At 38.7% G+C, this 22,016-nt stretch overlaps 1 protein-coding gene across 2 annotated transcripts in view; it reads right to left on the bottom strand.

Annotated features, from left to right (window-relative positions):
• Nucleotides 1-16,392, bottom strand: part of FAM133B (family with sequence similarity 133 member B) — a 29,320-nt gene extending 12,928 nt beyond the window's left edge. The window contains exons 1-8 of one of the 2 annotated variants that reach the window (XM_007982160.3): nucleotides 16,266-16,392; nucleotides 7,535-7,632; nucleotides 5,296-5,374; nucleotides 4,297-4,371; nucleotides 4,128-4,160; nucleotides 3,635-3,697; nucleotides 3,091-3,183; nucleotides 1,767-1,817 (exon numbers count right to left, since the gene is read on the bottom strand). In XM_007982160.3, the coding sequence (XP_007980351.1) occupies nucleotides 1,767-1,817; nucleotides 3,091-3,183; nucleotides 3,635-3,697; nucleotides 4,128-4,160; nucleotides 4,297-4,371; nucleotides 5,296-5,374; nucleotides 7,535-7,632; nucleotides 16,266-16,289 (516 nt within the window). In that variant the 5' untranslated portion in view covers nucleotides 16,290-16,392. The remainder of the gene's footprint in view (nucleotides 1-1,766; nucleotides 1,818-3,090; nucleotides 3,184-3,634; nucleotides 3,698-4,127; nucleotides 4,161-4,296; nucleotides 4,372-5,295; nucleotides 5,375-7,534; nucleotides 7,633-16,265) is intronic. The other variant, XM_007982161.3, reaches the window with a different exon arrangement.
• Between the last annotated feature and the right edge of the window lie 5,624 nt (nucleotides 16,393-22,016).

Below are 22,016 nucleotides of genomic sequence, written 5' to 3'. Positions count from 1 at the left end.
TCCTGAAATAATCATATGGTTTCTTTCCTTGATCAGTTAATATGGCAAATCATATTAATAAATTATCCTTGAATTCTTGGAATTGGTCATTATAGTTTCTTTTCTAAGTGTGTTTTTAAATTAAATTTTTTTTTTTTAATTTAGATGCAGGGTCTCACTCTCTCTCCCAGGATAAAGTGCAGTGGTATGACCTTGTGGGCTCAGTCTCCCAAGTAGCTAGGACTACATCACGCCTGGTTAATTTTTAAAATTAATTTAAAAACATTTAAAATTAATTTTTATTTGCAAATTGTTATGTAAACCACTCCTAGGCATATACCCAAGAGAAATGAAAACATGCATCCATACAAAAACTTGTGTTTATAAATGTCCATAGCATCATTATAATAGCCAAAAGGTAGAAACAAAACCAAATGTCCATCAACAAATGAATGGACAGAGAAATCAGCTCCCCCCGCGCCGCCACACACACACAAATGGAATATTATTTAGCCATACAAAAAACCAAAGTACTGATACATGATACAACTTGGATGAAATTTGAAAATACTATGCTAGCTGAAAGACACAAACGGTTGCATATTGTATGACTGCTTTTATATGATAAATCCAGAATAGGCAAATCCATAGTCAGAATGCCCATTAGAGGTTACCAGAGAATGAGGGAGTGGTGGTGATTATTTAATGGATATGGAGTGTTTTTATGGGGTGATGAAAGTTTTGAAATGTGAGATGGTGGTTGCACAACACTGTAAATACGTTAACTAATACTGAATTTTAGCTTTAAAATGTCAACATTATATTATGTGAACTGCACATAATATACCATTGTATATGGTATATACCATTGTGTACCATGGTATATTAAATAAAACTGAAACTGAATTTCAGTTTCATTTTCTATCATTTAAAAAAATATAAATTCTGAGTAAAAAAATAGTGACACTGGTCTATAGTTTTATTATTGCCCTCTTTAGGTTTTTCTTTATTTTTAATAACCAGAATAACAATTTAAAATGTAAACCAGAAATTAAGATGGGCATAATTTCTGCTTTAACTATACAGATAAGTTATAGATGAGGGTAAAACATCTATTTACAATAGTAAGAAGATTTTTCAATATTTATCTATAGTATATTCAATTTGAAAGAGAAATTAATGTTCTTTAATTGGAAGGGCCTTCTTCAAAATGATTTAAGAAATCAAAGGAAATGGGCCGAGCGTGGAGACGCTCAGGCAGGCGCATCACCTGAGGTCAGGGTTTTGAGAGCAGCCTGGCCAACATGGCAAAACCGTCTCTACTAAAAATACAAAAATTAGCTGGGCGTGGTGACACACACCTGTAGTCCCAACTACAGGGAGGCTGAGGCAGGGGAATCACTTGAACCCAGGAGGTAGAGGTTGCAGTGAGCTGAGATGGCACCACTGTACTCCAGCCTGGGTGACAAAGCAAGACTACATCTCAAAAGAAAACGAAAAAAAGAAATCAAAAGAAATGTTTAATCTGCTCATCTGCATTATTTTGTATTTTTAATCTGAGATAATCCATTAATCTACACAAATTCAAATTCTCGGCCTAGAATACTCTTTTGATCCTTTAGCTTCAATAATGAATCCAAATTAAAAATTGCTTTAAATTGAAATATTACAAAAATGAAATAAATACACCTCTTAAGTTAAAAAGAGGTACACATTATCGTTATTTCTTCAAGTCAATTAAGTATTATATGACAGACTATCTTAAGGCAATGTAAGAGTATAGTTACCTTTTCTTTCTCAGTTCCATCTTTTGACTTCTTTTTCTTTTTTAAACTATCCTAAACAAAGAAATGTAGGTATCAATTTTAAATGCTAAGGACACAGCATTATAGAACAAGGACAAAAATACCCAAAAAGTGATTTGCTCTATGACTGAAAAAAGGCTACTCCAATCCCAGAATATTATTCTGAAAATTTAAGAGAAATGTATGTTATGTATGCATTTGCTTGTAAGCAAACAGGCTTCTTTATTTATCTGGTTGCATACCAAATTTACTCTTAAAGTATTGTCTGTAATACCCACACAGCTTACTTTAAAATAGGACTTCGTGCCATAGACTGTGTGCTTATGGTGGTCACATGCACTGGAGTTGTACTCTAACTTGAGAAGGCAACAATTTCTTCTTTTGAATCCTTTGAGTTCTAGCTATTAATCTTCCTGAGCCTGGTTTCCTTATCCACTTTGTCCATAGATTACCAAATTACTTTCTAAAGTTGTTGAGATTAAATGAGTTAATAAATTAAGTGCTTAGAATTGTGTCTAACACATAGTAGGCACTCAATAAATGTTAGCCATCATTATCATGAGACTGACTCTTCTGCTTTAAAAGACAAAGAGAAAACCAACATTTACTGAGTACTTTCTAGATGCCAGGTATTTTGCCAGAAGATCTCTCACAGGGGCAAGCAGCTATCTGTTATAAATGCAGACAGCTGCTTTGGTTTCCTGAGACTCTAGTATAGTGTTTGTCAAACTGTGGTCCATACACACCCCGGTATCAGAATCACACAAGCCATCTGTTAAAGATGTAGGTTTCCAACTGTAATCAGATATTGTATCAGACTCCGGAGACAGGGCTCAGGAATCAACACTTTTTTTTGAGAACTTTTTAACTTTTTTCTGACCCTTTATGTTTGAAAGCCAACTGTGTGTCTGATAATTCTGGTTAGTACAGAATAAATTTAGGTATAGTATAGTAGAAAGGACACTGGACCAGATTTTAGAAGATAAAGATTCAACTTTTAATTCTAATTCAGCTGTATCATTTAAAGCCAATGCTTTTTATCTGAACTCTAACTTGGCTTTATGAAAACAAGGACAATAATGTCAGTGACCATGGAAATGTGGAGACATGGAGATATATATATGAAAGCATTTGAAAAATTATTAAATGTCACATGCAAGATATTATCAAGCACATCAATTAAGCGGCATAGAACATCAAAGTACAAATATCAGACTATCTTATTTTTAAATTGAGAGCAACTTAAGGTAGGAAGAAAAAATTAAATGTCTTTGTATCCAATATATTAATAATTTAAATAATTTACCTTACTATCTGATTCAGTTTCTGACATGGAGCTTTCAGAAGATTTATGTGAACGGTTCTTCTTTTTCTTTCTCCGTTTTCCTTGTTTCTTATCCTACATGAAATATTTTTAGAAACATTTGCTGTCTGTCTCAAAAATCTAATTTACACATTTATTAATATAAAACTTTTATCAGTGAACAAAATTTAATGAAAGGATCAATTTCTATACTTTTTTCTTAATACATCACTTTCCTGTTATAAAGATTAAGTGATTTGAATCACATGTAATGCCTAGCATCTAGTCAAATAGCATTTGATTTTTCAAATTTTTTTCTACTGATATTTTTAAGTCAACAAAACAAATTTTAAAATCTAAAAAATATATTATATACCAATAGTTAAGTTTCTAGTTACCGCTCATTCATGTTAGTCCTCTAAGTTATGGATAATTAAATCAAAACCTGGAAGTCAACATTTCTAACAGATATTTCACAATGGGTTTCCACTTGACATTAAAGAAATTAAGAGATATTATTTCATGAACCATTATAAGCAAACCTTACCTCATCTTCGGAATCAGAAGAACTGCTGGAAGAATCAGAGCTTGATGAAGAAGAAGATGAATACTTGACCAAGCACAAAACAATTAAAGCTTGTGAGACGCGAGAATTTTTTTCTTTTACAAAGTCTCTCAAATACTTAGTGAAATCAATCTAGTGTCTGAGAAACAGATGCCATATTCATGTCATAAATATGAAAATATAAAATGTCACACTTGTTCCCCGTACAAAAGCTCAACAACTTAACATATGTGGCCATGGTCACCAATCTTTCTCTTTAAATAGCAACACAAAATTTACTAGGTTATAAGGTGGTTGGCACCTTTTTTTGTATCAGTGACAGAACAAAACCACTCTTCACAATCAAAGAACCTCTAAGTTCCTTGACTCATCTAGAGTTTAAGTTACCTTTAGCATACAAGTTAAACAAATCATTCTTACTTTTTTTGTTGGCTCTTAATTGTAACATTTAGAAAAATGGAAAACTTTTGCTCACCCTACCAGATTTCTTCTTTTCTTTTTTCTTTCTCTAAATGGAAACAAAAGTACAAGTCTAAATAAGCTGATGTGAGTTTCCAAATGCATCTATTAACAGTAGTATACAGCATTATTATGAAAATCCAACTATGAGATTAAGAATAGCAATAAACTAAAAGTGGTGTTACCTGTCTTTTTTTGGATGAGCTCTCACTTCCACTTAATAATTTCTCCCTATGTTTTTCTAGTTCTTTCTTCCAGTTCTGCAAAAAGGTTATAAACACGATCAGAGGCTATCTATCGTTTCTAATACACCTAATATACAGAGACAGCCACTGCTTCCTTCCCTCCATCCTCTAATACCTCTCACCCATCTCAGCTTCTAATTACAGTAAAAGAAACACAGGTGCCAATCCTTGACCCTATCACCAAAGGACCTTCTACCAGCTCTTTTCAAAGAGCATATTAAGGGATAGGGGTTCTGTATTATTGAGGAGCAGGTATTATTACTGAAGCTGAGGTCTCTTTTCAACAAAGATGGCTAGATTCTCCGTCTAGTCTGTAAAAGTTGAATTAATCGCTACTGTGATTGATACGTTATATATACATGTTTGTAATCAAAACAAGCAAACAGACTGGGTATAATGGCTCACACCTGTAATCATAGTACTTTGGGAGGCTAAGGCGGGAAGATCGCTTGAGCTCAGAAGTTGGAGACCAGCCTGGGCAACATAGTGAGACCTTGTCTCTATTAAAAAAAAAAAAATTAGCTGGGTGTAGTGGCCTGCAACTGTGGTCCCGGCTACTCGGGAGGCTGAAGTGGGAGGACTGCTCAACCCTAACTTGGAATCCAAGTTATCCAAGTCTTAGATGACTTACATTACAAGATGATTATTCTCTGTTTTTTAAAGCATCCACATAAATATAAACTTGTATTCACTATAACAATAACACTTCTAAAATACAGAACCTCTTTAACTGAGAGAGCTACACCCAAATACTTAGGGTATATATATTTTTTTTTAATGGAGAAAAGGCGGTGAGGTGGGGGCGGTCTTACTTTGTTGCCCAGGTTCGTCTTGAACTCCTGGCCTCCTGTTTTGGCCTCCCAAAGTGCTGGAATTATAGGTGTGAGCCACCATAACTGGCCAAATTAGTCTTTTTTTTAGCAGGTACTTTTTACAAACCTCATTCATTTTTTCTTCAAATTCAGCCAAAGCCTTGGAGCCTTTCTTTTTCTTTTCTAGTTGCTCTTTTACTTCTTCCCTTAAAAAACAGAACGAAAAAATAAAATTTCAAGCAATTCAAATTAGATAAATGCTTACAAATAAGACAAAAAAATTTCATAAACTCTTTTAAATATTCTAATAGACCGCTTTTCAATGTTGGCATTTCTTTGTTCGCATCTATAAAAATAAATTACCATAATAAAGCCTATCAGATAACACTAATCACTCCTTTTCTAAATATGGATTATAAGAGACAATACACCAAACATCTAAGCATTTACAACAGGCACTATTTAAAATACATTTTCATTTAATCCTCACAACAACCCTGTGGGAAAAGGTATGGATCCTCATTTTACAGATAAAGAAACCGAAGCTTGGAGAAGGTAAGAAATCCACCTAAAGTCATAAACCTGGTAGTTTTCAGTGTTAGGATGCCCTAAAATCTATCTGACTGAACTACTGTATTCTATATATGACCCATTTAATAAGGTAGCTAACATGCTGTGCAGAGAAGAGTTAATACAGCTCGCCTGACTGCTTATTCTTGGAAAGAGGTACTTAAAAGACTGGCCCTAGAGGCGCATCTGGGAACCTGAATTTGGAGGATTCTTGCTATTTTCTGATAAGAGCAGATCATTGTGCCGAAACCATTTGTACAAACAATGTAGTTCAAGCTAAATACCTGTTTTCCTTCCGGGAATCTGGACTTTTTTTTTTTTTTTTTTTTTAAAGAGACAAGGCCTTGCTCTGTCGCCCAGGCTAGAATGCAGTGGTGTGATCATAGTTCACTGTCATCTTCAACTCCTGGCCTCAAGCAATCCTTCTGCCTCAATATCCCAAGTAACTAAGACTACAGGCACGTACTACCACATCCAGCCAATTTAAAAAAAAAAAAAAAAAAAAAATATATATATATATATATATATATATTTTGTGTATATATATATATATATTTTGTACAGACAGCATCTTGCTATGTTGCCCAGGCTAATCTCAAACTCCTGGCCTCAAGCGATCCTCCTGCCTCGGATTCCCAAAGTGCTGAAACTATAGGCATGAGCAACCATGCCCAGCCCTGGAATCTGGAATTTTGGTACATGACAGGCAGAGACTGATCAGCCTCAATAAAAAGCCTGGGCACTGAGTCTCTAATGAGCTTCAATTGGTTGCCAATATCTCATATGTATTATCACAACTCCTTACTAAGGGAATTAAGTGCCTCTCATGTGATCCCACTAGGAGAGGACCCTTCAAAGCCTGCTCCAGGACTTAGACAAACTTTGTTCCATGTGCCTTTTCCTTTTGCTGATTGTGCTTGGTAGCCTTTCACAGTAATACATCTTACCATGAGTACGACTATCTGCTGAAACTCCAGTGAGTCCCTACGAGTTACTCGACCTGAGGGCTGTCTTGATGATCTGTGATACACATGTAATATATTTACTTGGACATTTCCCCTTGAAAAATTCATTCCCTCTCCCCATTAAAACATACTTTGTTTTGGGATAATGCATTTTCTGGTATGCTGCAATGGTTAACAATGGCACTCACACCCACTGGTAAACAATCCTTACTTCCTATTTAACTCAAAGGAAGGATTCCCTATTATACATAAGCATACTTTTCAACCAGTTGCCCAGTTTTTAGGCGCACTTGGGATTCTGAAGTTAACAGCTCTAAAGCCTGTGTCACATGTTGCCCCAGGAGTATGGTATTAATAAGGAAGACATACTAAAGAATAACACGACCCATACTCTGATGCTTTATTTAAAAAAATCAGTAAGTTTTTCTAATTCATTGAAAAGTTGGCAGATAAAACTAGAAACAAAGCTGAATATTATTCTTCCTGATATCTGGTTACACCTCAGTAAAGGACAAGACTACTTAAACTCACTAAAAAGCTTTGACCACTGCAAGGTTAAGATCTTTTATGGGACAGTGAAGAGACTGGTATGAAAAAGCTACCTGGCAGTGCTTTGGCCATACTGGGTAGTGGGTTCTCAAATGTTTGCTTTATAATTGTACATGCATGCGTTTCAAACACATTCAAAAGAAAGCATATATCAAATGCTACTTAAAAAAAATGATTCATCTGGTAATTGCTTGGCAATCAATAAAATCAATTAAAGTCTTAAGAATAAACTTTAAAAAGTTGATAAAAAGCTTATAAATAGGTAAAGTGTTTCACAAATACCAGGTAGGCCTTGGTCGATTCAGATAATCTTGTATTGTTGGCCCTGAAGACTGGACTGGACCCCTTGATCTCGCCATTGCTATTGGGTTCATATAGGCCTTGGGGAAAGAACAACAATTAATTCCATTAAAGCAACCATTAAACATGCAAAAGCTCACTTACTCATCAAATAATCTTTACTATAAATACATACTATATCCAGCTAAGTATATGCAATCCGACTAACCAACTTTTCATTCTAAAGAAATTAATTTAACCCTCTTTTAAGCCTTAAAAGTTTGGGAGATAAAGTTTCGGAGAAAATGTGTGTGTGTTTTACAAGAGATTTGATGAAATAATAGATCCCTTTGACCTACTGATGGCTTTACAGCTCTTTCTCCTAAAGCCCAGTAATCCTGTGACGGTGATACCAATATGTTCACTAGAAAATTAAGAAATTCAATTCCGGACTGGGTGCAATGGCTCATGCCTGTAATCCCAGCACTTTGGGAGGCTGAGGCAGGTGGTACACCTGAGGTCAGGAGTTCAAGACCAGCCTGGCCGACATGGTGACACCCTGTCTCTACTAAAAATACAAAAATTAGGCATGGTGGCACACGCCTGTAATCCTAGCTACTCAGGAGGCTGAGACAGGAGAATCACTTGAACCCAGGAGGTGGAGGTTGCGGTGAGCTGAGATTGTGCCACTGCACTCCAGCCTGGGCAACACAGCGAGACTCCCTCTCAAAATAAAAATAAAAATAAAAATAAAAATAAAAATAAAAATCAAAATCAAATCAAATCAATTCAATTCAATTCCAAAGAAGTTAAATAAGATCGAACTCTAAATTCATTGTTTATTCAACTACATTTTGTCTCCCAGGATATACTACGTCATACTGATGACAATTTTATTCACAAATAGTTAACATCAAAAATTATACACAGGCAACAAAAAAACAAACAGAACATCAAAATGTAAAAGTTTGTGCATCAAAGGACACTGTTAAGAGTGAAAAGACAATTCACAGAATGAGAGAAAATATTTGTAAATCATAAATCTAGTAAGAGATTAATACCCAGAATGTAAAACAAGCTCCTACAACTTAACAACAACAAAAAAAACCCAGAGTAATTAAAAAATGGGCAGAAGACTTGAATAGGTATTTCTCTAAAGAAGGTATACAGTAAATGGCCAATAAACACATAAAAAATGTTCAGTATCACTAGTCATTAGGGAAATGTAAATTGAAACCACAAAGAGATGCCATTCTATACCCATTAGGATGGCTACTATCAAACAGAAAATTGCAAGGGTTAGCAAGGATGCAGAGAAACTGGAACCCTTTCACATTGCTGGTGGGAATGTAAAACGGTGTGGCCACAGTGGAAGACAGTTTAGTGGTTCCTCAAGAAGTTAAACATAGAACTACCACATGATCCTATATAACACTTCTAGGTATACACCCAAAAGAATTCAAAGAAGGGACTAAACAGATACTTGTACACAAATGTTCACAACGGCAGGATTCACAAAAGCTGAAATGTGGAAATAATGCAAATGTCTATCCATGGACAAATGGATAAACAAAACTGTGGTATATACATACAATGGAATATTATTCAGCCTTAAAAAAGAATGCAATTCTGACACATACTATAAACAACCTGGATCAGCCTTGAAAATATGCTAAATGAAATAAAACAAGAAAAACACAAAGGAACAAATACATGATTCCATTTATATTTGATACCTAGAAAAGAAAGTAGAATGGAGGTTAACCAGGGTCTGGGGAGAAGAGGAATTTGGGAGTTTACTGTTTAATGGATACAGAGATTCTTGTTTGGGATGATGAAAATGGATAGTGATGATGGTTGCACAACAGTATGAATGTACTGAATGTCACTAAACTATACACTTAGAAACAGTTAAAATGGTAAATTTTGTTATACATATTTTAGCTCAATTAAAACATCTGTAAAAATTTAAATCATGCTGTCTACTACACTTACTAGAGCAGAAAAATATTTTAGAGATTTTTTTCAAAAATATATTGAGGCAAAACAAAGCAAAAGATTTCTTTGTTATTGACAGTGTCTAGCAAAGCGATGTTATTTTGTTAAAACTACTGACATACAGTCTGGTCTTTAATTCATTCTCTACCTCTTATATTTAGTTTTTCCAAATTTAAGTCAATAAAAATTTTATTTATTACTATTATCATTTTTTTTAAAAGACAGGGTCGGCCAGGCACGGTGGCTCACACCTGTAATCCTAGCACTTCGGGAGGCCGGGGCGGGTGTATCACCTGAAGTCAGGAGTTTGAGACCAGCCTGGCCAACATGGCGAAACCCTGCCTCTACTAAAAACACAAAAATTAGCCAAGTGTGGTGGCAGGCGCCTATAATCTTGGCTACTCAGGAGGCTGAGGCAGGAAAATCACTTGAACCCAGGAGGCAGAGGTTGTGCTGAGTTGAGACTGTGCCACTTCACTCTAGCCTGGACGAAAGAGCGAAACTGTCTCAAAAAAAAAAAAAAAAAGACAGGGTCTTGCTCTTTTGCCCAGGCTGGAGTACAGTGGTGAGTGGTGTGATCATAGCTCACTTCAGCTTCGAAAAATCCCCCTACCTCGGCCTCCTGAGTAGCTAGGACAACAGGTGTGAGCCCAGTCAACAGACACTTATGAAACTCTCCTACTTTTTAAATAAAAAGATTTTTGATTGAAAATGACTATCCTAAAGGTTGAAGGTGTTATACCTTGTAATAATCCAAAATAAGTGAAAGGAAACAATATATTTGTTGCATTTTATTTAACAAAATCTATGAAAATGACCATCATTTCTTTCCCACCTTTACAACAGATAAAAGTTATATACTTCCAGATTTCTCTGTCAGAGTAAACAATATAAAACCAGCATAAACAACACATACTGAGAACCCTTACCATTCAACTGACACAGCCTAATTACTGGGAATGAAAAAGACAAATCTTTGACATACTTTTCTACAAGCAGGAACAAATGCTAGAGCCCCTAATGTCATGAATGTTTACAGAATCAGGGCAAGATGTGGATATCAAATGCAATGTTAAAGACAGAGGCATATCGTTTTTTTTTTTTTGTATAAAATGTTATACCCTCAAAGATTTCATTCAACTGCTTTTGCTAAGCATTTCGATTAGTTGGTGTGGAAGTATGACAACCTATGAAGGCAGAAATGAAGACAATGAAGGCAAGTACCATGTGCAGCTTAGTTCACTGTTTGTAAAACAGGAGTATTATTTGTACTGTTCAACACAGTTAAGTTTGGCTCAAAATGTCCTCCTACTTGGGTAATAAAATATGGCCCAAAAGGCCAGGTGCACTGGCTCACACCTGTAATCTAGCACTTTGGGAGGGTGAGGTGGGAGGAGCTTGAGCTCAGGAGAGACCAACCTTGTCTCTACTGAAAAAACAAAACAAAGCAAAAACCCTCCGTATATGGTGAAGTGCAACCTGGCGTGATGTACAAATAAGTTCTAGCCTAATCTAAGAGTATGTCCTCTTAACCAATCAACTGAGTCTCAGCCAATCACAGGAGCCCAACCCTCAACTAATCCCAAATAGAAGGTTGCCAAATTATGCCCAAATAAGGCAAACTCAGAACTGCACCAATCAGGGAATCTCTGTATGTCATTTCCTGTTGCAAATATAGGCCACCAGGATGTAGAACATCTTCCTCCAGTTCTAGAATCTTTTTCTTGCTCAAATGACCTTTGTTAAATTTAACTGGTTTCAGGTTTTTGTTTTTAACAATATTGATCACATTCTAATTTCCTTGGTATCATGTCATAATTTTGGCAGTACCTAATGGCAAAATATTTTAGGTTAGAATTGTAAAAAGTGTTCATTTCTAAAGAGTGCAAATATATACATATCAAGGATATTCAGGTCTAAATTACTAAAACAGCAAACACTGAAAACACCCAAATAGCTATCAAACTGGGATTCACTAAATATATTAATAGTATACTCCCTATGAAATATTATGTAGCTACTAAAATGAATGAAATAGATCCATAGTTCCTGATATTTAAGATTTCTCAAGTGAAAAGCAAAGGCAAGTTGCCAAAATAAAAGAATTATTTTAATAAATAACTAAAAATTTAAAAATTAGGCTGCATGTGCACCAAAATATAAAGGAAAATATCCATATTCATTCACACTGGAGAAAAAAATTTTAAATAATGATTACCTTTATAAAACAAAAAAGGTAACTGCATAAACATTATTATGGTAATAATAAAGGTAAACAAAATGACAAAAATCCAACCACAATACTGCCATTCCAACTCAGAGAACTGTACTTATATAAAAATTCACAGATAATGCAGTGGCAATTTTTCACTCTAATGAAAAAAAAAAATCGTAACATTTACCATGTTTTACAGTCTTCAAGTTATCTAGCATGTATCTTTAAAGTACATTAATATTTTTACTGTCTTACTGTGTACTATCAAACTGCTTTTATAAAGTACATACCAACCTATTCCTACTTTTCAGAGGAAAATAATAGTAAAGTAATATATTCACATGCTAGGACTACGGGTACAATTACATGAACTACTGCTGAATAAGGCTTACTTTTAAGCTTTTGACCAACACTATCTCAGTCTGCTTAAATACACTCCATATATCTCCATTATTTATTTCAATTATAATAGCAATATTTTTAAAAGTGCATCTTATGTTCTAGGCTCCATGCAAAATACTTGATAGTCTGCTCTTATTCATTAAGCAACAATACTTTTCTTTAAAACTATGCACAACAGAAAGCTTTTAAAACAAGAAAAGTAACTATTTTCACAAAGGTACAAGAGTTTTCATTTTTGTATCAGTGTGAAAAATGATGCTCCTAACATTAAGTGGGTGGCATGGTAAAGCACTCACTAAAATACAGAGATTGTGCAATTTCTTGAAACATTTCACTATCACTTAGTCATAAATACTGTGACCTTGTAAATCAAACATTCACATCCATATGTAACTAGAATTGTCTGTGGCTTCAAACTGCTGCATGAGTTTAGATAACAGAAAATGATTTGTTTCTGAAACTCAGGATGGCAAATTGGTCTCAAGGGGATATGTATGTGGGCAGGTACAAAAAGAGCAACGCAGCAAAACTGGCTAAAGACACAATGTGCAGAATTTCATTTGTCAATTTGATCACCTATTTTTATCTAGAGGATACATCTATTTTAGAGGGCTCAAAGTAGCAGAAAAGAACATGAAGAACACTTTGGAAAACAACCGGCACAAAAGGTGGCCATCAGGAACTTAAGAGCCCATTACAAGTCCTGAATTAAAACATTCAGTGATAAAAACCGTTCAAGAATGTACACCAAGAGTGAACCCTAATGTAAACCACTGACTCAGGGTGATGATGATGCGTCAATGTAGGTTCATCAAATGTAACAAATGTACCACCCTGCTGGTGCTGGTGAATGTTGATAATGATGGAGCTGCACAAGTGTGGAGGTATATGGGAACCCTCTGTACTTTCTGTTCAATTTTGCTATGAACCTAAAACTGCTCTAAAAATAAAAATGTAAAAAACTGTTCAACCTGAAATTCACTGGGGTTTTTTTTTGGAAAGCAATCCTATCATCTTTAAAACTATGATTGTATCATCAATGCAAAAAAGAACAGGAACTGTTTTTGAGACAATCTCAAAAAATGCCAGTATTTTCAGAGGCAAATATTCATTTTGTTGCTCCAAATCAAGTGTTATGGCAAAACTATGGAGTCAGTAAAAAGATCAGTGGTTGCCACATTTGGGGGCAGGGGTGATAGAGGAATGGCTAGGCAGAACAGAGGACTTTTATTCTTTATGATACTATATTGGTGAACGCATGTCATTATAAATTTGTTGGCCACGTGTGGTAGCACTCCTGTAATCCGAGCACTTTTGGAGGCTGAGACGGGAGGATTGCTTGAGGCCAGGAATTCGAGACCAGCCTGGGCAGCCTGGTGAAACCCCATCTCTACAAAAAAATGACAAAAAACTAGCCAGGTGTGGTGGCATGCACCTGTGGTCCTAGCTACTCGGGAGGCTGACGTAAGAGTATCTCTTGAGCCTGGGAAGTTGAAGCTGCAATGACCCATGATGGCGACACTGCACTCCAGCTTGGGCAACAGAGTGAGATCCTGTCTCAAAATAAATAAATAAATAAATAAATAAATAAATAAATAAATTCGTCCAAGCCCATAGAGAATGAATACTAAGAGTCAGCACTAATATAAACTACTGACTGGATGATAGTAACATGTCAACATAGGTTCATCAATTGTAACAAATGTACACTCCGGTGAAGGATGTTCATAATGGGGAGGCTATGCATGAGTGGGGCCAGGAGGTAAACGGGTTATCTTTGTACCTTCCTCTCAATTTTGCTGTAAAACTAAAACTGCTTAAAACAAAACAAAACAAAACAAAAACAAAGTCTTAAAAAGAAGAGTTAAGACGTACAGAACTGAGTGTCAGATGACTGAAGTTTTGGTCCCAGTTTAAACAGTCTTACCCTTCCTCTATGCAATGAGGAGACTGAATTAGACAATCTATGTCTTCTACCTCTTAATTTCTTGTTCTTAATCCCAATCTTTGAAGTGCATACAAAATGTTACCAGAATACTCTGTGCCATGGTTGCATACCAACAGTAAGTAGAGCCCAGAGCTATCAAAATGTTCTAGTAAATGAAGCTAATTTGGTAAGTTTTTCAAATGCTTTAAAGGGATGTTTAAACCAAAACGTTTCTTCAGTAATATGAAACATTTTAGGTCTGTATATGAAACTGCATCCAAAGTCAGGTGATCTCTAAACATTCAAGGCCCAAGGGTATTAAAAGAGCCCAAATATTCAAACACCTAAGGATGCTCCTATGCTAAAATGGTGTTATGCTACATCACTTCAACGCCATAACAATCAAGATACCACAACCAAGTCTCACCTGCAGCCAGGAGAAAGAACATCCCGCTATCTTGTAATCAAGATTCACTACCACAGTGGTTCCTAGACGTTTTCCATTATAAAGACTATACAGAACTACAAAGCTTTTAAGATGGTGAAGCGGTTTGGATCTGTGTCCCCGCCCAAATCTCATGTCGAATTGTAATCCCCAATGTTGGAGGTGGGGCCTAGTGGGAGGTGACTGGATCAGGGGGGCGGAGGTCTCATGAATGGGTTAGCATTCCCCTCTCCCCTGCACTGTATAGAGACAAGAGTTCTCAAGAGATGCGGTTGTTTAAAACTGTAGCACCTCTCCCCGTCCCTCTCTTGGTCCTGCTCCTGCCATGTAAGACGCCTGTTCCTGCTTTGCCTTCCACCATGAGTAACAGCTTCCCGAGGCCTCCCTAGAAGCAGATGCCGCTAGGCTTTCTGTACAGCCCATAGAACTGTGTGAGCCAATTAAACCCTTTTCTTTATAAATTACCCAGTCTCAGGTTTTTCTTTATAAAAGCCATGCAAGAACTGGCAAATACTGATGGCAAGTGTCATCATTTCATAAATATAATGATTTGGCGCGAGACACACACAGTTTGCAAATAATTGTTGAATAAAAAAGCGAGTTCAAGAAACTTACCACATTCGTTTTACGTGCATTTTCCTCATTTTGCTACTCTGGCTAAAACTCTGTCACAGGCAAGCCCAGTAACTCAGGCTGCAACCTAAGCTTATTGCTATTTCATTATGTTTACCACCCATTCAATCTGATTCATAACCTGAGTTTTTCAGCTCCCCCGCCCCCGCGATCTAGAACGCTTTCCTCCCATCTCTACTTCTCAAAAGCACCTTTTCTTCTGAATGCCTTTAGAATTTCTAGTATCTGTCAAGGACCACTTCCTACTCTTTCTGCTATAAGTTATTTATGTATCTCTTTTATCTCATTTACCAGAGTAATAATTTTCATGCTCAGTACTCGCTCACACATCTTGCCTTTTGTGGTTTCAATTATTCTGTAAGGTTGTAGATAATAATGATCCCCTTTAATGAACTAAGGCACAGAGAAGAAAAGTAACTTGTTCTAGGTCACCCAACTTCCGACGGAACAAAACTGACATTCCAGTTTTGTGTTGGATTCGAAAGCCAACTATTTTCACGCCATTCATTCCTTCACAGGGTCTATGGGTGCCAGGTCCTATAGGGCGCTGGAAACACGAAGGCCAATGCTGCCATCCCATTTTCAAACGGGAGCCTGCTTGTCGCTAAAACCAGGCGCGCTGCTGGCCCTCCGGGACCAGTCGAGGCCTCTGTGCCTCCCTCCCACTTGGGTGCGTAGTTGGAGGGGGGGCGCAGTTGCAGAGGGGTGTGGACCAGGGGTGGCCGATACCGAGGAGCGGGTGAGTCGGGCGCCTCCCAGGGCCTAAGACTTCGGAGTTACATGGCGGGGCGGGGGAGGGGGATTTCCCCGAGCCCTCGCGGTTCTAAGTGGGCACTGGGGGCCCGCGTACAGGAGGCAAGGGTGCAAAGGAGCAGCGCCAGAAAGAGAGGCGAGGTGAAGGAAAAGGGGCGGGCAAGAGAGAGCTGGGGACCCTAAAGCGCCAACTGCGTGCGCGGCGCACGCGCATCTGGGATCGGCGGAGGGTGCTGGGTCTCCGGGCCCCACATCCCAGGGCTGCCGCTTGCCCTCTGGCCCGGCCGGGAACAGCGAGGGGTCTTGCTGTCCTGCCGCCCAGCCCTGCGTCGCCCTATTGTTTTCCCCGCTGAGTACTCACCACCCGATTGTCCCGCTTCCCCATGGTGCTGGATTGAGCGCACAGTCGCAAGCCAAGGGAAACCGGGCTGGAGAGACTGTCGAAGCAGGACCGCCACAGGTCCTCCTACCGCCTCCCCACTCCGCCCAGAGAGCGGCACCAAGCGGACTCGACAGCCGCACTTGGCTACAGCGCCCCCTATCTCTGTGGAGGACAGCCGGCTCCAGCGATCGCTGCAGTTGGCTGAGCGCCTGCCGGAGTCCGGTTGTTTATTAGGCACCCAAGAGCGGGCGACCCTGCATTTATGCACCGGAGTCCCACCAAGGCAGCTCGCTTCAGTTTGGCCTTGGATTGTTTTGCTTTCTTCCATTCTTTTTTTGTTTTTTGAGACGGAGTCTCGCTCAGTCGACCAGGCTGGAGTGCAGTGGCACGATCTCGGCTCACTGCAGCCTCTACCTCCCGGGTTCAAGCGATTTTCCTGCCTCAGCATCCCGAGAAGCTGAGATTACAGGCGGCCGTCAACACGCTGGGCTAAATTTTTTGTGTTGTTAGTAGAGACAGGGTTTTACCATGTTGACCAGGCTGGTCTATAACTCCTGACCTCAAGTGATCCGCCCTCCTCGACCCAAAGTGCTGGGATTACAAGCGTGAGCCCCTGTGCTTGGCCTTTCTTCCATTCTTGATGCGCTGAAATATGCGAGGGTACACAAAGATTCTCCCGATGCTTATTTTGTGCTTGACAGAGTGCAAGTGCTGGGGACAAAGTGAGGACCAAGGAGCCTTGGTGCCTCACGGAGCCCATCGGCTGGTGGGGGGGAAAGGCAGTGCTGTCATAGACGCCGCTAACGAAATCACCCTCTAATTTCAATCCCATTCATTCATCACCTATGCATTCATTTCACACTAATTTTTGAACATGTCGTTTGTACAGTTTTCACTAATGGGGTGGCTGGAAGCTGGAGCTGGGTAGGGCACAAAGATGATTAAGAAAAATCCCTATTGTCAAGGGGCCTGTTTATAAACTCGTAAGGTCGATAAACACACACAGGGTCAAATTTACTGCATAGCATATCATAACATTGGCACTTCCGTACCGCAACTTTAAGGAAGATGATCTGGGCTCCAGAGAAGATAATCACATTTAGTAAAGCGACCCCTCTGGGTTCATCTTAGCAAGCGTCATTAGGAAGTAGTTGAAAATCAATTATGATCTTCTCCGGACTCTTGGAAATGGCAAAATGGGAATTACACTCATTACATACAAGAACATGCTTTAAAGTCATCTATCCCAATCTCTGCCTCCCTCCCTGCATTTTTCATGCTACAGTATATGGCAGATGTTCCCGACTGCCATTTTATGTCTCAAAACTTTTCCAAACTCTCACATGCAGTCCTTGGTGGTTCTGCTCCCTACTAAGTATTGATTATTTCTCAGTAACCCACTTTCCAAAATGAGGCCTCCAATCTCTCATTTTTCCTCCTCCTCCGTTACTCCTGACTTAAGCTGGGGACTCTGACTAAAGACAGGCTTCTTTTTATACACAAGACGAAGAGGAGAACCTGTTAATGTTAAGTTATTCTTTCTTTCCTGGCTTATTTTTCATGTGTTAAATTTTCTAGGCATTTGACAGATATTATTTTTAATACTCCAACATAATAAGCATGAGAATACCTGTGAGACAATATAGTTTTTTTTTCTTCTTCAGCTCCTTGGTTGGCCGATTGTACAGAACACAGAAATTTTTAAAAATATGGTATAAGTCAACAGAAAGGTTGTATTTCCTTTAGAAGTCTCTCTCTCTCTCTCTGCCGGTGTACACAACCCCTCCTGGATGAAACATGAATCCCTGAGGGGAGAGAGAAACAAGAAAATGATCAGGGGCCTGTGGAGATAATGAAGATGGCAAGAGCTATCGGGAGCTCATCTGAGTGGACTCCATAAAGACCAAATCAGTCCAAGACTTCTCAGGATATAATTCAGTGACAGTAGAAATCTTTACACATTCTCTGCACATGTGTGATCTGCTAATAAATACACTTCCCTGATAGCAATGGGCCTACATGCCCTTCCAAATGTTCTAGGCATAACCAAGAGATTACATTCCATTTTGTGGATGAGAAAAACTGAGGCCAAGGGAAGCTGAGTAATTTGTGCCGGATTCCACAGCAAGAAAGCAGAGAAGGTGGGGATTCAAACACAGGTGTGTCAAACATGAAAGCATTTACAAGATGCAGTCTCTATTAAATACACATGCAGAAACATAGACATGCATAGACACACATACACACCATGAAAGCATATGCTTTCCTTACAAAATCACACTGCCTTTGAGAGGGGAGAGAAGAGAGGGAGGTTTGAGAAGTGGCATTTCAGGTGGATTGTGACCCTGGGCCAGCTTCTCTCAGAGGAACTGAGAGGGAAGGACATTACAGAGGGAACAGCCTGCATGAAAGAGTGGTGATGTGGTCAGGTTGGGCAGCATAGAACACATATGATAGAGGGGAACAAGGCTGGAAAGGTACACTGGGGCTGGAGGCAAAGGACCTTGAATGCCAAAGGAAGAAGTTATATTTTATTCTGCAGGCAGAGCCTTTTTTTTTTTTTCTTTCTGAGACAGAGTTTTGCTTTGTTGCCCAGACTGGAGTACAGTGGTGAGGTCTCAACTCACTGCAACCTCTGCCTCCTGGGTTCAGGCGATTCTCCTGCCTCAGCCTCCCAAATAGCTGGGATTACAGGAATGCGCCACCACACCCGGCTAATTTTTGTACTTTTAGTAGAGACGGGGTTTCACTATGTTGGCCAGGCTGGTCTCGAACTCCTGACCTCAGGTGATCTGCCCACCTCAGCCTCCCAAAGTGCTGGGATTACAGGTGTGAGCGACCACACCCAGCCGTAGAGCCTTTTAAAAATTAATGTGATTTTAATTGACAAATCACTGTATACATTTATGGAGTACAATGTGATATTTTGTTATACGTATACAATGTGGAGTGATTAAACAAATTAACATATCCATCACCTTGCTTACCAATCTTTTTTATTGTGAGATATTTGAAATTTGCTCTTGGTTATTTTGAAATATATGATACATTATTATTGACTATAGTCACCCTGCTGTGCAGTAAATCTCAAAACTTATTTTTCTTGTCTATTTAAATCTTTGTACTCTTTGATCCACAACTCCCACTTCCCTCCCTTCCCACTCCTCCAGCCCCTGATAACCAAATTTTGCTCTCTACTTCTATGAGTTGAACCTTTCCAGATTCCACATATGGTGAGATCATGCAGTGTTTGTCTTTCTGTGCCTGACTTATTTCACTTAGTGTCATGTCCTCCAGATCTACCCATGTTCTTGCAAATGAGGTAAAGCTTTTTAAGCAGGGTAGTAACATAAGCATTGATAAAAGGCAAAGCTGTAAATAGTAACAGTCTAATAATAATGATAATGATCTGAGGCAGGATTTTTCAGCTTGAATAACAAAGATTATAACTCAGATGGCATCTTTAGCGATGAACTTGGGTCTATATCCAAATTAAACAATATAGTTGATTTTCCTATGTATTTTTCTTTTTCTTCTTCTTTTTTTTTTTTTTTTTCTTGAGACAGAGTCTCGCTGTGTCACTCGGGCTGGAGTGCAGTGGTGAGATTTCAGCTCACTGCAACCTCCGCCTGCTGTGTTCAAGTGATTCTCCTGCTCCAGCCTCCCAAGTAGCTGGGATTACAGGTACATGTCACCACCATGCCTGGCTAATTTTTGTATTTTTAGTAGAGATGGGTTTTCACCATGTTGGCCAGGCTGGTCTTGAATTCCTGACCTCAAGTGATCCACCCACCTCAGCCTCCCAAATTGCTGGGATTACAGGCATGAGTCACTGCGCCCAACCTGATTTTCCCTTTTTTTTTTTTAATTGTTGTGTGGGTATTTGAGATTTTAAACAATGGTGAGAGATACAGAAACTCAACCCACAAACCCAAGTGTGTTATTTTGGCACGCATGTCACTAGACTGGAAATGAAAGCATGGAGCTTTTATGTTTGAAAACAACAGCCATTGTGTTTATCCAACTATATTAAAGGACAGAGCAAAAGACAGGAAACAAGTTAAATATCCATCAAAAGAGTTAAAGTATGGTATGTCCATGTAATGGCAAATTATGCAGTTATTTAGAAAGTGATGTAGAGTTGTGTTGATAGGGAAAAATGGCCACTATACATTATTATTAAGTGAAAAAGAGAATTATAAAGAGTATGAGTAGATTGGGCGTAGTAGCTCACACCTGCAATCTCAGAACTTTGGGAGGCCAAGGTGGGCAGATTGCTTGAGCTCAGGAGTTGAAGACCAGTCTGGGCAACAGGGCAAAACCTCATCTCTACAAAAAATTAGCTGGAGTTGGTGGTGCACAATAGACCCAGCTACTTGGGAGGCTGAGGCAGGAGGATCACCTGAGCCCAGGGAGGCTGAGGCCGCAGTGAGCTGTGTTCATGCTACTGCACTCCAGTCTGGGTGACAAAGTGAGACTCTGTCTCAAGAAAAAAAAAAAAAAAAAAGAATGTGAATGTGAGTGTATAAAGTATGGCTGGCAGTACGTGCAGCAAGAGGATGTATTGGTTGAGCCTTATGAAATTGCCGATATGTGGTCATTTCTAACCTATAAGAATGGCAATTTCATATGGTTCAACTTTTTACATATGTATGCTTGAAATCGTCACTGCTGGCGACTGACTTCATAATGCTATTAGTGAGTTTAGAGGGCGGGTATTGGAATTTTTATTTTCCACCATATTCCCTTCTTTCTGATTTATTTTATTTTATAGGACTGCTCAGCTAATCAACTGCCCTTGCTCCGATTCCACACTCACCATTTAACTGTGGATGTAATTTTGCTACATGCAGAGAAAACGATCCCCAGCAAACGTGATCATCTTGTGCTCCTGACAACTGTATTTCTCGCTGTAAAAAATACAAAAAAGGATGTTTTTAAAAAATGATTTGGGTCATGAAAACCAAATAGACATTCATTTTAATTAATTTTCTTCTTGTAAACCCCTTTATTGGATAAAGGCAGTGGAAGCTACCAAGTAAAGGGAGTCAAAAAGGAAAGTTTCTGGTGCTCATGAGGGCGCCACCTGAATCAATGGGTTATAATTTCACTGTAATTTTCCTCTTGTTCCACCCTTGTGGAGGTGACTCACAAGCTATAAATGTTCTTGGACAATTATTTCAGGATGGCTTTGTTAGCATTGAAAGAAAATATCTTTACTTTTTCTTTTAAAAACAAGCTTTATTGAGGTATATTCCACATCTAGTAAAATCCACCAGTTTAAAATGTTCAGTTTGATGAGTTTTGACAAATGTATATGATCGTGTAACCGTGACTACCATCAGGATATCATTTTCTATCTCTCTAGAAAGTTTCCTTGTGCTCTTTTGCAGTTAAACCTATAACCTTGCTAAATTTACTCATTCTAGTAGCTTTTTTTTTTTTTTTTTTTTGGTAGAGCCTTTGGAGTTTCTACATAGACACTCATGCTGTCTTTGAATAAAGAGAGACTTGCCAGGTGTGGTGGCTCACGCCTGCAATCCCAGCACTTTGGGAGGCTGAGGTGGGCGGATCACTTGAGGTCAGGCGGATCACTTGGGCAGATCACTTTGAGACCAGCCTGGCCAACATGGTGAAACCTCGTCTCTACTAAAAATACAAAAATTAGCCGGGCATGGTGGCACATGCTTGTAATCCCAGCTACCTGCAGTGCTGAGGTAGGAGGATTGC

This window comes from Chlorocebus sabaeus, chromosome 21 (assembly GCF_047675955.1).
Source record: "Chlorocebus sabaeus isolate Y175 chromosome 21, mChlSab1.0.hap1, whole genome shotgun sequence".
Lineage (NCBI taxonomy): Eukaryota > Metazoa > Chordata > Mammalia > Primates > Cercopithecidae > Chlorocebus > Chlorocebus sabaeus.
Note: the sequence above shows the minus strand (reverse complement) of the source record. Positions and strands in the feature narration are given on the sequence as shown.